Source organism: Mustela lutreola, chromosome 1, assembly GCF_030435805.1.
Source record: "Mustela lutreola isolate mMusLut2 chromosome 1, mMusLut2.pri, whole genome shotgun sequence".
Classification (NCBI taxonomy): domain Eukaryota; kingdom Metazoa; phylum Chordata; class Mammalia; order Carnivora; family Mustelidae; genus Mustela; species Mustela lutreola.
The window spans coordinates 26,815,559-26,832,131 of NC_081290.1; the positions used below are offsets into that span (position 1 = coordinate 26,815,559).

Consider the following 16,573-nt stretch of genomic DNA (forward strand, 5'->3'; position numbering starts at 1 on the left):
AATGGAAGGTCAAACACTGGGGTCCTATCCTAAGCAGTGAAGCATATAGAGAAATAATGGTCTACCAGGATTCCTACCAAGTTCCCACAGATTCCAGCCGATCAGGCAATACAAGAGGTGGTGTGATTACCCAATGTTCCTTCCCATCTCCTCCTCCTCCTCCTCCTCCCCTAACAGGCAGACAACCTGTGAGTGGTCTTGCAATTGTTGCCCCTGCCTGTCTCAAGCAGTCTCCCCTTCTCCAGAGTGCCTCCAACACTTGGTTCACACTAACATTCTCATTACAAATACACTATGAACTACTTAAGGGCAAGAATTATTTTTTTACTTATCTTTTTATCCCCAGCACCTCAAATAGTGCCTGTGAACATGGTAGTGATGAATGAACACAATGTCTAAAGGCTTTTTAAAAATGCCAAAGTAGCAGTAACTTCATAATAGGGCTACTGGTGATTAAGAGGAAAATCCTGTGATTTAATTCAAAGGTGAATATGTTACAGGTTTTTAAAAGTATATATGGAGAAAAATATTAACATATTTGTCATGAGAAAACTGTAGAAAATTAAAATAAGCAAATAAGAAGTAAGGAAGGAGAGTATGAACAGGAATAGTTGTGTTTTTCTCTTAAGACATGGCACTCGTGTGTGAACACATGTACATACAACCAAACATACATGCTAATTTGGCACCCTTGAATGATATACAGAGAGAAGAAAGAAAGTCACATTCAGGTGCCAAGGATTATTTTAAGCAAGTTAATGTATTTTATTTATTTTTTATTAGGGGTTTATTCATTCATTGAGGATATACCATGTATCAGGCATGATGTTGGGTGCTGGGGACACAACAGTGTCAGAATAGCAGATACAAGACAGTAACCCTTTGGGGCTTCTAGGCTGGTGGATCAGAAACATGCAAACCAATCTTTTCAAGTTCCAAATTATGGTAAGAGCTCTGCCCAGATCACTGTGAAAGAGAACTACGGAGCGGAGGTAAGGAAAGACCTTTCGATGTACGTGGTCACAGAAAGACTCTGAGAAAGTCACATTTCAGCTGAGACCTGAAAGATAACAAAGAAGCATCGAGGCAAAGAACCAGAGAGCGAGACCGCCATGTTTCTGAAAGAGCACAAAGGTTTCAAGGTGAGGAAGAGGACCACAGCCTAGGTGAGGAGAGCCTGGCAGGAGATGAGGGTGGAAAGAGAGGTAGGGCCAGATCACACAGGGCTTTGGAGAGTCCTGGTAAGGAGTTTAGAATTTTTTTTCTAAGTGTGAAAGGAGGCTACTAACAGCTTTTAAGGCGGAGTCTGCCTTTATTAATTTCTATGTGTGAAATGGATCATAGTAGAGCAAGAATGAAAGCAGGGAAGGGACAACTGGTTGAAGAAACAGGTATCCGGGCCTTGAACTAGGACGATGGAGGTAGAATAGGAAGAAAAGTCCAAGGGTGGGAGAAGTTTAGCAGGCAGATTCAACTGGACTTGCCAATAGATTGGAGATAGGAAATGAGGACATGTGGGATTCATAACCAGAGCCCAAGTATAAAGTCTAGACATCTTCCTTTCCGAGAATTCATCAAACGTGGGCAGATCCGTCCCCATTCAGCACTATAGAATTTGCTCCTTCGGAACTGAGTCAAAACCAATCTGGTCTCCACAAAGTTAGACACAGGGACTCTCCTTGGTGGGCCACTCATTTCACAGCCGGTAGCACCCTGACTCTAAAGGCAAGTAGAATAAGAAAGAAGAGACTTAGCTACTATAGAATGTGGAGGACAGACAGCATCATTTGTGATGCCTTAAAAAAATAAGAACCACAGGTGGGTCAAAAACCAAACGAAACTAGGAAATCCAAGGTAAAGGAGCAAATACCTTCCTCTGTGCAACTTTCAAATGAGATGCACATGGCTTGGTGGTGGGAGAGGGGGGAGGATGCATCTAGATAGTGTACACATGAATGATAAAGCAAACAGTGTGAAAGGTACATGACAGTGCCTATGGGTGTCCTTAGTACTAGTCTTACAAATTTTCTGCATTGGAAATTATTTCCAAATAATTTTTTTTTTTTTTTAACAAAACCATGTAGTCATGGTTCCTTGAATCCTGATGCTCCTGATGGGTATTTACGGAGCCATAATGATAAGAGAGGGAGATACAAAGGAATTCCTGGCTCCTTTTGGTGCTGATAGAAGTCAAAAACCAGCAAAGTCTTGAAGCCCTGCCTCACAGTTAGTGGCAAACAGAAGGGCCTGGCCAGCAGCAGTTGCCAGCAAATTCTCCAGAAGATTTAACCAGACAAGCCACAAATCAGCACCCCTTGGCACAAGACTCTACTGCCCAGTTGGAAATGAAGGAGCAGGAAGCCATAGAGCAGTACAAGACCAAAAGATCCTCCTCTCCAGCCTGAGGCATCCCTCATGAGATGCAAGCCTCCCTCTACTTTTAGATGCTAGTAGAAGGAAGGAGGGGGGCCAAGGAGACTCCTGGAGAGGGCCAAAACAAAACAAAACAATGCAAAAATAAACAAACAAAAAAACCCTAACAGTAGTTTGAACTTTGAATTCACCAGATATTTACAGGAAAAGAGCTATAATAAACCAGAAAAGAAGTGGTAAATGTAATTATCCTCACCTCCCTCCAAATCAGCTGATATTAGTTGAAGTAAGTTGCAGAAATTCAGAGGAGCAGTGCTTTTTTGCTCATTACATTTGTAAATGTTGACTGTTGGCAGCCATAAAACTGTTCATTGACGATGATTCCACTTGCAACATGAATGTTGGGTATGGAGGTAACTCTGTGTGTGTGTGTGTGTGTGTGTGTGTGTGTGTGTACACATGCAAGCATGCACAAAGAAAAATGTCTGGAGCAAAATAAACCAGAGTGTTAACAGGGATGAAATAACAGGTGATTTTTCACCTTTATCCTTGTCTTTGTTGTATGCATTTTGAATTAGCAATGATTGTGCCTCATTAAACCTCCTTGGCTATGACACAGCCACTTTTGTATGTTTGTATGTTGTATGCATTTTAAGAAGGAAATTTTTGTTACCTTCATGATCAAGCAAAACTAAGTCTGTAGAGATGCTTTCCTTAAAAGGAAATCTCATCAGAGAACAAGGCAGTGTGCCACACTTTATTCCATCACAAACCCTAACCAAAAAGTTCTTTGCTGCCCTATACATGTGAGCGGTAGAGCAAGGCTCCAATTAGGAAACACGGGTTTGATGGGTTTGTGCTAGCTGGGCTGCACGCAATTTCATACACATTTGTCTATCTTCCTTAAGTGCAAATCCAAGGCTTGTGATTTTCTTTGCAGTAAATCCTTGAGCTTGCTACCCTGGCTATGCCACTGATAGCTGCTGCTGCCTGGCATTGCCTGACTTCTTTAAAATACTTTTTTATATCTACAAATTATTCCAAAATCTTGGAATGCTCATACTTTAAAGAGTCTGACTTCTCAGCCAGGGGTCTATACCCCCTAAAGGATCACATCTGTCAGATGGATGTAGCCTCTTCCTCTTGCTCTTGATTTTACTCTTTGTCTGACCTTCTCTAACCCTCCCCATTTTGCATTTTATTTTCTTTCAAAAGACAGATTATATTATGTAATAATCTTCATATAGATATTTATATAGATATATAGATATATGCTGATAATAGGCCTCTAGAGAAGAAGAAGCTCCAGGGATGGAACCAAGGGGACCAGCATCTTAGGTAACCTATTATAATAGAGAAATCTTATCCCCAGATTCAAAGACATCTGTCTGACTCTCTCTCTCTCTCTCTCTCTCTCTCAGACACACACACACACACACACAGTTATTTGCAGACGTCTACATTTTTCATAAGCCATTATTTCCCTTTCAAACTTAAAAATTAAGAACAAACAATTCTTTTTGGAAAAAGATAACTTGCATTCCTCTTACTCGTCTTGAACCTGGTTGAGTTGATTACGAGTCGAAGTCAACTCAGAGTCTAGCTGTTGCATGTCCCGATCACGAACACCTGACTCTTTATGTTTCTCTTTATCAAATGTGTCCTGAAATGATATACAAATCAAAAAGAGTCTTGAATAGATGAAACAGCTTGTTAGGTTGCAACGCAATTATGCTGAGCAAAATTAGTCAGGTGCAAAAGGACACAAATGCATTGTTCCATATATATGCAGTTCTAGTGCAAGCAAAATTACTCTAGAACAATAAAAATCAGAAGAGTGGTTGCCTGTGGTGGGGGAGGGTAGGTGACTGGGAATTGGCACAAGGAAATACTCTAGAGAGATGGAGATGTCTTCTAAGTTAATAGGGTGTGAATTACATGGATATATGCATTTATCGACCTATGGATTTCACTGCAAGTAAATTATACTTCAATTTTTTATTATACATCACATTTTTAAAAAGCCATTGAAATATCATCCCATTATCTTTATCCTCAGAAGAACACCCACAGGATAAAATCTAAGCAGCATGTGAAAAATCCCCGGGAGAGAAAAACTTGATTAAAACTGACTGATGTCTGTGGAGTGCTTACCCTATGTTAGTTGTTTTTGCATGTTTATCACATTTAATTCTCAAATGGCCCTAGTGGGTCAACAAAAGCATTGTCTTCATTCGGCAAGTGAGACATAGAAGGTTACACGACAGACCCGGGACCATAAATGAGCAGACAGAATTGTGCCCAGTGACCTCCAAGCAGTAACCCTTTTGCCCCTGTCCTCCTAAGACTGCCAAGAAAAGACTGCTCTATGTGCTTTAATTTGAGAATTTATGGAAATCCATGTAATTGTTTAAAATCAAGGCTACCAATGTTTAATGACATCAGTGCCTTAAGCAAGGTGTATGTTCTATTTCCAGTCTGGGCTTCACCTGTCTAAAACTTGACACTAACCCATAGAAATCACCCCCTAGCAACAGCAAATGATGGTACTCTTTGTCAGTCTCTGAGAACTAAGTTTCCAATTCGTTTCATTTCACTCTTTCAGAATGGTCTCTCCTGAGGCTCCATGGTACCCTAACTGTGTGGATTAATCTTCATTCCAAAGTTCCTATTTAATGCTGAGGGTGGGCAATGTCCCAGATGTAGACCATCACCAGTCCCTTCTTCCAGCGGAGGAAGCAGAGGCTCGTTGATTCGTCTGAGGTCATACCGCTGGGAGGTGGGCAAAGCTGAGAGTTGAACACAAGTCTGTTTGAAGAGAAAGCTGAACCCATTATGCCACATGCTACTGTAAACAGAACCTCACTTTTTGGACCTGTGTCCCCCTTCCCTAAGTAGCGCTAAGTCCCTCACTAGGCAAAAGCCATCTCTTACATATGTCTGCATTCCTGGAGCCCGAACAGGGTGCTGAAAGTCAAGGGGAATCCTTTAGCATCCCTACCTGTAGAGAGGGCACCCTGCTGTCAACAGGTTTTCCCAGGGAAGCAGCAGTAAAGGAGGCCTCCAGCCAAGGCAGAAGGCGCGATTTGATGATTTCCACACCATCGTAATGTCCGCCTGAAAGAACCCACAAATCAGGTCAGGGAGAGAAGTTCAGCAATACGGTGAGAGCACCAAGGACAGAAGCAAAAGAAGACGACAGAGCCGGATGGGGAAACATGGGCCATTCTCACCTTCTTGGGCTGCCGTGGTGAGGATCCGAAAGAGCTGTCCTTGTACTTTGGAAATTTGTTCGATGAGCTCAAGGCAATGACTAAGATTTTGATCACATGTGTTTGCCTGCAAAATCAAAACAGAAAAGTCAATGTAATTCCTTTCCTCTGGAACCCACTGCAGGGACCCAAGGCCTGACTTTACCCAGGGGCGCCTGGCTGTGGTATGCTCCCAGGCACAGAGACTGCCCTGGGTTCACCAACCACCTTTCCAGTTCCTCCTGGGCACACAACTAGAATACTTCTCCCAGCTGCCCTAGTAGTCGGCAGTAGTCAGCAGCGGTACAGCGGAGTTCCAGTCATTGGGAAAGGAAGTGCTATATGCTCCTTGCAGGTATGACCCGGAAGAAAACCCCTTGAGCAATTCTCTTCTCTCTCTCCTTCCCCATCAGCCAGCCAGATGCCGAAGACCCAGGAGAGGACCCCAAGGACATAAAGGATGGTGGAGCTACAAGATTTGAAATTTGAAAGGCTAAGCATCCAACACTTGCAATGATTATCATTGAGAAAGTGTGAGTGTGTTTGTGTGTGTGTGTGTGTGTGTGTGTGTGTGAAGCCACTGAGGTTTAGGGGTTAATTTACTAGCAATACCCCCGACTTGCTATTCAAAGGAACCCTACAAAAACTCCTTTCATAAAGTGAATAGACATTTTGTAACCCAATACAAACCACTGTTTCCTGATTTACCTGCTTTATTGGTTCGTGTCCTCTAAGATCATTATGTAGACTAAGAACACTACTTGTTAATAACAGGAAGGTACTGGGTCATTAAGGATCCCAAGGAGAATAAGACAAAAGACGTGGCACCAGCCATATAGCATGGGCAGACTTGTAGGGGAGAGAGGATCAGAGACAGTTCCCCCCATGGAACATGGGCACACGAGGTCTACTCCAGAGCCCACGGTCTTGGGAAGGCAGAGAAGACTTCCCCGAGAAAGTGAAATCTAGGCAGGGAGAGCAGGCCGATGTGGGGGGATGGGCAGTTCCAGGGGTTGTGGAACATCAACAGAACACAAAGAAACCCAAGAGGTGGGCCTTTAGCTATTGTTCTGCTTTTTTCACCCCCTTGGTGAGATTTTTACCATTTCCTCACCAGCCAAACCTCTAATGGCGTCTACCACTAAAGGAAGGGACAGAACCACAAGCAATGAACAGATCACATGGGTGTAAAAACACACAGACTGATGTATTGTCTCAAGCCCTAAGAAGGCAGGAGCGGTGGGGGCCTCCTGGGCGCTGGGCAGGACGTGGGGGTGAGGAGGAGAGAAATGAGAACAGGGAGGAAGAGTGGCCTCCAGGCAAAAGTCTACAGGTCATAGGCATGTGTGGGTAGACTGGGGATGTGGTTCAGGCAGGCAGGCAAGCCCCCTGTGGACAGAGGTTGTGCTGACCTGGGTGCTGTTGCACTCCCGGCCTGTGTTCCCTGTGTTCCGTGGTCTCTGTGGTCCAACCCAGTAAGTACTGGACAGACGCATGATGACGAGAAGATTCGCACACTCCGTGTTTATCACAGACCTCCTATGCGCAGGCGCTGTCGATGTTTACGTATATAAGCTCAGGGAAGCCCCACAGCAGTACACTGGGAGGTGGGGGTGTCATTGTTATCACCTCCATTTTCAGTTGACAAAAATGAGATGCACAGAGGTTAAATAACTTGTCTAAGCTTACCTTGCCGGTAAAATGGCAGAACTGAGATTGGAACCCATGCCCTTAAGAGTATGACTGGTGCTGGGAGCAGAGGAAGGACATGAGTGAATGGGGAGGGCCATCCAGAACCACCCCCCCCAAGAGGGGAGACACTGAGAGAAGTCTGGATGCAGAGTACTAGAGAGAGACAGTGATGTACAGTAGAGTAGCAGGGGCAAAGGCCTTGTGGCAGGGGCAGGAGGGAGTTTAGTTACCTTGAGAACCGTAAGTAAGCGTATGTAGCAGAAGCACAGAAGGTGAGAGCCATTGGCAGGACAGATCCTGGAGGGCCTTCCAGGCCTGGGGAGGAGTCTGGAGGGAGTGGACTCGAGCCTAGACCCTAGGTGGAGCTGCTGGGTTATGTCCACGCCTGGTGGACGGCACCTGGTGACAAGCTCTGATTTGGCACCTATGTCTGATGCAGCCATTTGTTTCTGTTTCTCATCCCTCTATCCCCTTCCCTAAAAAGACCAGGAGCTCTCTTTAAAAGTTCCTTTGTCTTTCCTATGTTTATATCAGTTGCCACTGGTATGTTTAACAAATTAAATGGCCCCAAAATATGTGAATGAATGAATGAATGACTTAACAGTGTAATATTGACATCATCAGAACACTTGGAACCCCCAGCAGAACAGCTGTGCCCATCCCTCCCTTGTTGAAGCAGCGGCTCCTTGGCCTTGCTCTCACACCCGCACTTATCATGGTGAACCTGTTACTCAAGAACAGCTTTGCCCTCTGGCTCGATTATGCCATAGCTACGTAGGCAGGGAATGGGGCCTGAGGGTCCAGCAGACCTGAGTGATTATCTCTGCTCTGCCACTTGCCACCATTCTCTGCAATCCTACACAGATTACTTAACCCTTCTGACCCCAATGCCTCTCCAGGAAAATGGGAATCACGACTTGCAAAATATTAGGAGAGAATTAAATCCAAAGAATGCATATCTAGCACCTCAAAGACAGAAGGCATTCAACAATTGGTACCTATGAAGTATTATGTATTATTTAAAGGAGCAATGGGTATAGGAATAAAGGCAGACCTCGGTTCAAATATGGTTTCCCACTTAGTTTCTGTATTCTCTTAGAAAAGATGCTTTTTAAAAAGAAAGCGATCACAAGTAGGCAGAGAGGCAGGCAGTGGTGGGGGGTCGGGGAAGTAGGCTCCCTGCTGAGCAGAGAGCCCCATGCAGGGCTCCATCCCAGGCCCCTGAGATCATAACCTGAGCCAAAGGCAGAGGCTTAATCGACTGATCCACCCAGTCGCCCTAGGAAAGGTATTTTAAATATGAGCCTCTGTTTACCCATATTTAGGAAGTGGCTGAACTCATGAACTAAGCTAGGTGCAGAGTAGAGGAGGGACAGAAAAATTAGAAGCATTATTGTAGTATTATTACCATTTGCTTCTATGCCTTGCCCAGAGTCTGGTTCAAAGGAGGTGCCCAAAGGAATGTTTGTTAAGTGGGCTTGTACACACAACTTAAACAGAAGACAAAGTATAGTATAAAACCGTTCCTGTTCCCAAGACCTGTCTCAACACGCTGCAGCTTCTAACACAAAGCATCACGCAAGACGCTCAAATTGCAGTAGGGTCGTGTTCTCTACCAAACAGTCCCCCACAAAATAAACAGAGCAAAGATATGACCGAATTCTGCTGTCTCCTAATTCCAAAGTTCATTCATTCATAAATCACTGTACTCTTACTATTTGTAGCTCAGGAAATAAAGCTACATTGAAAAAATTAGGGGCACCTGGTTGGCTCAATTGGCTAAGCCTCTGCCTTTGGCTTGGGTCATGATCTCAGGGTCCTGGGATTGAGTCCTGCATCGGGCTCCTTGCTCAGTAGGGAGTCTGCTTCTCCCTTTTCCTCTGTACCCTCTCTCTGACTCTCTCTCTCTCTCTCTAAAATAAATAAATAAAATCTTTTTTTAAAAAAGGAAAGAAAGAAAAAATTAAAAGTTGCCTGCTGTCAATGAGCTCACCAGCTGGGGAAGTGGGATGGAAAATGGGGGACACACAGAGGATTAATAGTTACCTTAGAGTTTACTGAGTGTCTTGTGGGCAGTGAGCTGGCACGGGAACAAAGCACACTCTCATGAGCAGTGAGGGGTAAGAAATGAAGGTATTTCAAGAAGAGGAGCAGCAGGCATGAGAGCCAGGAGGAACAAGGTGTACCAGAAGGGCAAGTGGAATACAGGGTCCAGAGACCAAGTAATGATAAACTTTATTTGTCACATGAAGGGTTCTGAGCCTTACGCCATCACTGAATATTTAAGGGGGACAGGAAAAGGAGAGTGGTGACGTGGTTCAATTTACTTTGCATTTTATGAAATTCACTCTGGCAGAAGCCAACCACACAGGGTTCCGAAAAGGAAGTGAACCTGGTGGGAAGTGGGGGTGGTTGTAACCCTCTGGTTGGGGAATGCAGTGCCTTTGCCCAACTACAGGACACAAGTGGAGAACCAGCAAGGCTAGAGAGGGGGAAACAAGTCCTGTTGGGTTCGTGTTGGGTTGGAAGAAATCTGGAGCCTCCCCATGATGCAGGCTAGAAGGCAGGTGATGACTGAGGTCAGGAGCTCTGAAGAAAGCCCAAGCTGGAGATAGATTTGGGGGTCCCCAGCATCTGGGAAATAGCTAACGCCATAGGACTTGATGCATCAATTGCTTTTGAGAAATCGAGGAGCTAAGAACAAGGAAGAAGAAGAAGGCTGGTTATCAGGTAACTTCTGGTGACCTTGATGAGAGCAGTGACGGCAGACTGGTGTGGGATATTTGATGTATTTCCAGACTGCATGGGGGTGAGGGAACCAATGGGAGCCAAGAAGAAGCAAAAACAATGAGGACAAGTGACCCTTTTCGAGAAGTTCCCCAGTGTGGGGAAGAGTAATGTGGATGTCCCTACTCTCGTGCCCCAAACAAAAGCTCCTAATACTATCAAGCCCATATATTGCCTGATTTCCTAAATCCTTCCTAACATGCCTCCGCATGACTCATCCACCTTACTTCCCTCTGCTCCCCTGCCAACAACTCTCTCCTCTCCAGCCACTATCCTGCCTTGCATACGCACACGTTACATAGACACAGGATCCGCCACCAATGCTTTAATGCCTTTCACGTTCTTAACTTGTGAGCAGCCTTGACCTTAACATTTCTCCTTGTGACAGCCTGATCATCCAAGCCTCTACCAATGATTCTCTCATACCTTTGATTCTATCCCTCACCTTGAACCACCCCTGCAACATGGAAGAGAAAACTTTTCATTGCTAAGTCAACAAAATGTATCACTCAATATCTTTCATCAACTGACAAACTACGGTTGGAACAGCTATTTAAATCTATCGCTTTGAGCACAAAATACAGTGATTTACATTTTAAGAAAGCTCGGTCTCACACACACAAAACATTAGATAAGACTTAATAGTACAAAGGGTTCAGCCCAACATTCCTTTAAAATATGAATGCTATTATAACATTAAGTGATTTACCTGGCTTTATTTTTTTAAACTTTTATTTAAGGAAAACCTCATCTTACATACAAGAATGCCATTCCAGGGCGCCTGGGTGGCTCATTGGGTTAAGCCGCTGCCTTCGGCTCAGGTCATGATCTCAGGGTCCTGGGATCGAGTCCCGCACCGGGCTCTCTGCTCGGCAGGGAGCCTGCTTCCTCCTCTCTCTCTCTCTCTGCCTGCCTCTCTGCCTACTTGTGATCTCTCTCTGTCAAATAAATAAATAAAATCTTTAAAAAAAAAAATAAAAAAAGAATGCCATTCCAATCCTGCCGGTTGGAGAATGGGCAGATGAGCAAGGGAAAAGAAAGATCAGTAGTCAGTGTGTAGAGACTCATCTGAGCGGCAGTAGGGGGCAGTTGCTTGTAGCCAGTCGTGGAAATTCACACATGGCAAACAACAGCCTGAATTTCTACCTTCTTTTTTCCCCCACTGTCCGGCTAATGTGTGCTAGAGGGGATGGGCAGAGGAGGGTGGTGGAAATGGACACCTCAAATGAGTAGAATTTCCTTACACCTGCCCTCCCTCTGTAGGAGGCAAGAGAATAAACTTGGCAAGCAAAAGACCTACTTTCAAGTCCAAGTTCTATCCTTTCTTTTCAAGTCCAAGTTCTACCCTTTCTACTCGTGTGACCTCGGGCAGGTTAGCTGCTCTCCTAAGGTTTGATTTTCTCATCTGTAAAATACAGAAAATAAAACCTGCTATTTCACAGGCTTTTATAAAATTTCAAGGCAATAATGCAGGAAGAGAGCTTTGAAAGCCTTCGAGGGCTCCTTACGTGCTGGTTATGAGAGGCTACAATTCGTCCTCCAGGGAAATGGCTGTCCCATATATGGGCAGCCCCTTCACGTGACTCAGTTTCCAAAATCAACCCTCTTCTACAGTGTAGCTGACTTTCCCACTACACCACTACCTCCACAACAATATTTTAAAACCAAAATACTAAATTTTAGATAGAAGGAGGCTTATATATACCCCAACATCTTAGCAAAAACTTCTATTTAGACTTCCTCTGGAGTTTACCATCTTGACCTGCAGTTACTATTTCTACCAGGTTTCTTTCATTAATTATTTCCCGAAAACATGAAACAACAATGTTGTTTCCATTAACAAGTTTGTCTAAGAATGTTGATAGTCCTACTGTTAAAAATAGAATAATCTGTCCTAATCACTTGTCAATTTCTTTCCTACCCATGAATTCATCGTTAGCAGCTGTGGCAGAAACTTTAGCACTCGTGAAAGATTCCACATGCTTTCCAGGTCTCGGGCTCGTTTACAAGGAGACTGGAGCCGCGTAACAATCCTGGTCTAGGGAAGAGGAGTGAAAGTGATGTGTATAATGTAAGTGCCCTCTTTCTCTCTCTCTTCCCCTGTGGACCTTTGCGGTCCCGGGATGAGATCTGTGATGAGATGACTTGTTCCACCAAGTGGCGGCCACCCGAACCTGAGCCAGTGACGGAGGAGAGGGGCCATCAGAGTTGGCATGAATGAGAAATCTCTCTCATGTAAGTTTAGACAGTAAGATTTGGAGCTGTGTTCATCACTGCAGCTTAGCAGTAAAGAGATCAAGGGAAGAAAAAATGTTTTCTATGAATTCACTAGACTGAACCCCAGGAATGTGGAAGTGTATTGACTATGGGGGAGGACAAAGGCAGCCAGGGAGTCCGTTTGAAGACACCATAGCAACTACAACAAAGCTTCTGTACTGAGAATCAAGGATATTTTGTCATGCAGACAACATCTATTTTAACACAAAGATTATCCAGAAACAGAGGGACACCTCTTTGAGAAATCCTTTTTATGTACTGATATTGAATATGCTGTTGTTGCTTGCAAGGGCAGATTTCTATAACACAAGAGGAGAGTAATGCAAGGGGAAGTGTGATCAGCTGTCCCTAACATCCTCACCCACATAGCAGATAATCACAAGTTTCCAATTCATAATGTCCTGATGTCTGTTATTATACATCAAGAATGGAATCTTCTCCTGTCTTAGGGATGGGGTTATCAAGGATCTGGTAAGTTCTTACCGTTTTCTCCTGTAATTACATACAGTACATTTTAAAAAGTAATAAATGTCAGAGCATCTGACCAAAGGTAGCTCCCTAGTCCACAAGATTCTGGGTGGATATAAATGCATCTCAGGAGGAGGAGGAGTTTCAGCCCAGAGCTGACCTTCTCCAGGTACTGCTAACATGGGAAGGAGGTTAATTTCTTTTTTTTTTTTTAAGATTTATTTATTTGTTTATTTATTTATTTGACAGAGAGAGAGATCACAAATAGGCAGAGAGGCAGGCAGAGACGGGGTGGGAAGCAGGCTCCCTGCTGAGCAGAAAGCCCAATGCAGGTCTCTATCCCAGGACCCTAAGATCATGACCTGAGCCGAACACAGAAGCTTAACCCACTGAATCACCCAGGCGCCCCTGGAAGGAGGTTAATTTCTCATCTTAACATTTCTGTGAACTAACTAGGTCCCGGGACCTAATTCTGATCTGCATGATCAGTTGGGGGCATTTGGGCAGCAGACTATTACTTGAAGGACCATTCTCAGAGTCTGACCTTGTTTACATGTCTCCTCACTGCATGATGCTTTTAAATCCCACCTCCCATTGCCCCCTGGGGATAACATCCAAACTCCTTAACACACCACCCAAGGCCTCTACTCTCTGGCCCCAACCACCCCACATTCTCAGCCCATCTCACTTCCTCTCCTTGCCCAGAACCATTCTGGGCAACCACAAAGACCAGCTTCTTCCTTCCTTCCTGCTTTATCACCTGCTGTTTCCTCTGCCCTTTATATGCTACTCTGCCTGGAAGTTTCCCGTTAAGATGCAGCTCACATTTCCACTCCCAGCATCTAGCACAGACAGACATATCATAAACTCTGCAAAAATATTTTGTTGAATGAATTAGTTAATCAGTAAAGGTACATTGCCAAAAGTGGGCGCCTGGGTGGGTCAGTGGGTTAAGGCCTCTGCCTTCAGCTCGGGTCGTGATCCCAAGGTGCTGGGATCGAGTCCACATCGGGTTCTCTGCTCAGCGGGGAGCCTGCTTCCTCCTCTCTCTCTCTCTCTGCCTACTTCTCTGCCTACTTGTGATCTCTGTCTGTCAAATAAATAAATAAAAATCTTCAAAATAAATAAATAAATAAAGGTACACTGCCAAAAGTGTACATATAGAGTGTTTAGGCCAAAGCTTCACACAAAGCAGAAGCTAAGTAACCATTTATTGAATGAATTATTAAGCCCTTAATAACTGGCTCAGTTCTTGGTTGAACAAGAAGAGATTTTCTATGGCTCTTCCGTCAACATTCTCAGTAACCACACAGGAGGAAAAACAATTCTGAAAGTTACATGTTTGTACCAAGCTGTCCTTGAACAGCCAATGCAATCCAAGGTTTAAAGACCAAGTAATACAATATTTCAGCATTTCTTTAATAACTAAAAGTAAGTGAATTTGCAATGTTTGCTTTTGTTTTTATTGTGTTTCTCTAGCAAGGTTTGGAAAAATATCCCTTCTTGGAGTCATTTTAAATAAATAAATCTTTTTTAAAAAATCAAGCAAGTAGTGGTTTTGTGTAGGGCCCAGAAGATTGCTAGATGTTGTAGGATTAAAAACTAGCTAACATATAAAAAACAAAGGCATTGGGGCAGAAAATTGCATTTTTTAAAAAATTTACTGTGTCTAACAACATACATAGGACACAAGGAAAAGAGTGTTGGTGGACAGATTAAGGCAGAGGAAATAGGAAGCCTTATGAAGGAAATTAAGAGAAATTTTAAAAAGTTAACTAAGATCTATTAATCCCAATAATGACTAGTTTAAAGGAAAATGAAAATTTTGCATTGTGCTTTAGATTTGTTCAAATCATTGATCTTTTTCACTGAAAATAACTTTTTCCCAAGGGGATAACTTTAATCACATTCTTAATTCTAGAGTGGTATTTATGGTCTTTTATTTTGCTTGAGTTAACTAGAACTAAATCAATGTGGTCACAGTCAGCAAAATCAACTTTCCATAGCAAATATAATATAAAGCTTTTAATGAATAAACCTCTAGAGCCAACATTTTAATAAACGTACTTTGCTACAACGACTACTCTTCATCTTAAGGTTTCAAGGAAAAAGTCCTCGGAACTATTAAAACAAACTTGCTATATTACAAAGAATGTCTAAGCCATTGACCAAAACCCACCCTGTAGGTGACAGGTTACTGAATAAGTCTAGAGGTAACCTTAATTTTGGTAGGTGTATATACATATTTTCTTATTCTCTCTCTTTAGCTATGCATACATACGGAAACACACACACACACACACACAATTAAAAACGCTTATGCCCTCTCAATTGTGCCCCTACTTGGAAATCATGGCTTTGGTTTCAAATCAATTTTAATAAAGGCTGAATTAAAGATATTTGGGGATCACCTTTAATTCTACACTGGATATGAGGTTTTAAGAAGACAAATGTGTCCCAGAACCCAGGTGTGTGGGAGAATGGTGGTGGCATTCAGTCAGTCATTATTTAATTCAACATTGCATTGCAATGAACAAACATTGCAAATTCACTTTCTTTTAGTTATCAAAGAAAAGCTGACGTATTGTATTACTTGGTCTTTAAACCTAGGAGGCACGCATTATTCTAAGTGCTGAGAATACAGAGATAAGCAGAAAAGGGAGAACTCTCTGCCCTCTGGAGCTAACATTTTAGTGGGAAGAGGGGAAGGAAAGATTGACAATAAAATAAAAGAATAAGTAAAAATAAGAAGATGCGTTTATTACAGAAGAAACAAAGCAGAGAAGGGACACAGTGTGCCAGGGGCAGGGGGAGGAGATGGCAGTTGTGAACAGGATGGTCTCTCCTGAGAAGGTGAAATTTAAACAGACTTGAAGGAGGATAGAAAGCAAAGCTGTTGGTAGCTTACTGAAATACCCACAAGCAAAAGTTTTCCAGGCAGAGAGGAACAGGAAGTGAAAATGCCCTGAAGCATGAGACTGGCTGATGGGCTCTAGACTCTTCTGCCCAATAGAGTAACCACTAGTCATATGTGACTATTTAAATTTAAATTGATTAAACTTAAATGAATTTTAATTTTTTTAATTTAAATGAAATGTAAAATTCATTTAAATTTAGGGGCACCTGGGTGGCTCAGGGGGTTGGGCCTCTGCTTTCTGCTCAGGTCGTGATCCCAGGGTCCTGGGATCCAGCCCTGAATTGGGCTCTCGGCTCAGCAGGGAGCCTGCTTCCCACCCACCACACCCCCCCAGCCTGCCTCTCTGCCTACTTGTGATCTCTCTCTGTCAAATAAATAAATAAAATCTTTAAAAATAAATAAATTTAAAATTTAAAATTCATTTCTCAGTTTGTACTTACCACAATTCAAGTACCAAATAGCCACCATATTGGACAGCGCCTGTATAGAACAAGTCCATCATAGAAAGTTCTACTGGACAGCTTTGCTCTAGAAACAACAACCAGATCAGTATTGCTAGAGTAGATTGAGGAAGAGAGTAAGAGATGAGGTCAGCATTTAAAGGAGCACAATTGTGTAGGGCTTTGATGGCCATTGAAGGAACTTTGGCTTTTATTCTGAATAGGACAGAAGCCTGAGGGCTCTATCAGAGAAGTAACTTGATCTCACTTGACATTTAGAAGAATCTCTCTGAGATATGTTTATATCTAGATGAACGATGATGGAAGATGGACAAGGATGGTTACAGCATAGGTGGTGAAAGGGTTCT

At 43.2% G+C, this 16,573-nt stretch overlaps 1 protein-coding gene across 5 annotated transcripts in view; it reads right to left on the minus strand.

Moving 5' to 3' along the window:
* Positions 1-16,573, minus strand: part of SPATA18 (spermatogenesis associated 18) — a 39,307-nt gene that overhangs the window by 20,234 nt on the left and 2,500 nt on the right. For 3 of the 5 annotated variants that reach the window (XR_009350778.1, XM_059161630.1, XM_059161615.1), the window contains exons 2-4: positions 5,607-5,712; positions 5,375-5,490; positions 3,924-4,036 (exon numbers count right to left, since the gene is read on the minus strand). Coding sequence is in view for 4 of the 5 variants with exons in the window: in XM_059161630.1 (XP_059017613.1) it covers positions 3,924-4,036; positions 5,375-5,490; positions 5,607-5,712 (335 nt within the window). In the remaining variant the exon portion in view is untranslated. Of the gene's footprint in view, positions 1-3,923; positions 4,037-5,374; positions 5,491-5,606; positions 5,713-16,205; positions 16,497-16,573 lie in introns of those variants that run through there. The other 2 variants (XM_059161635.1, XM_059161646.1) reach the window with 2 other exon arrangements.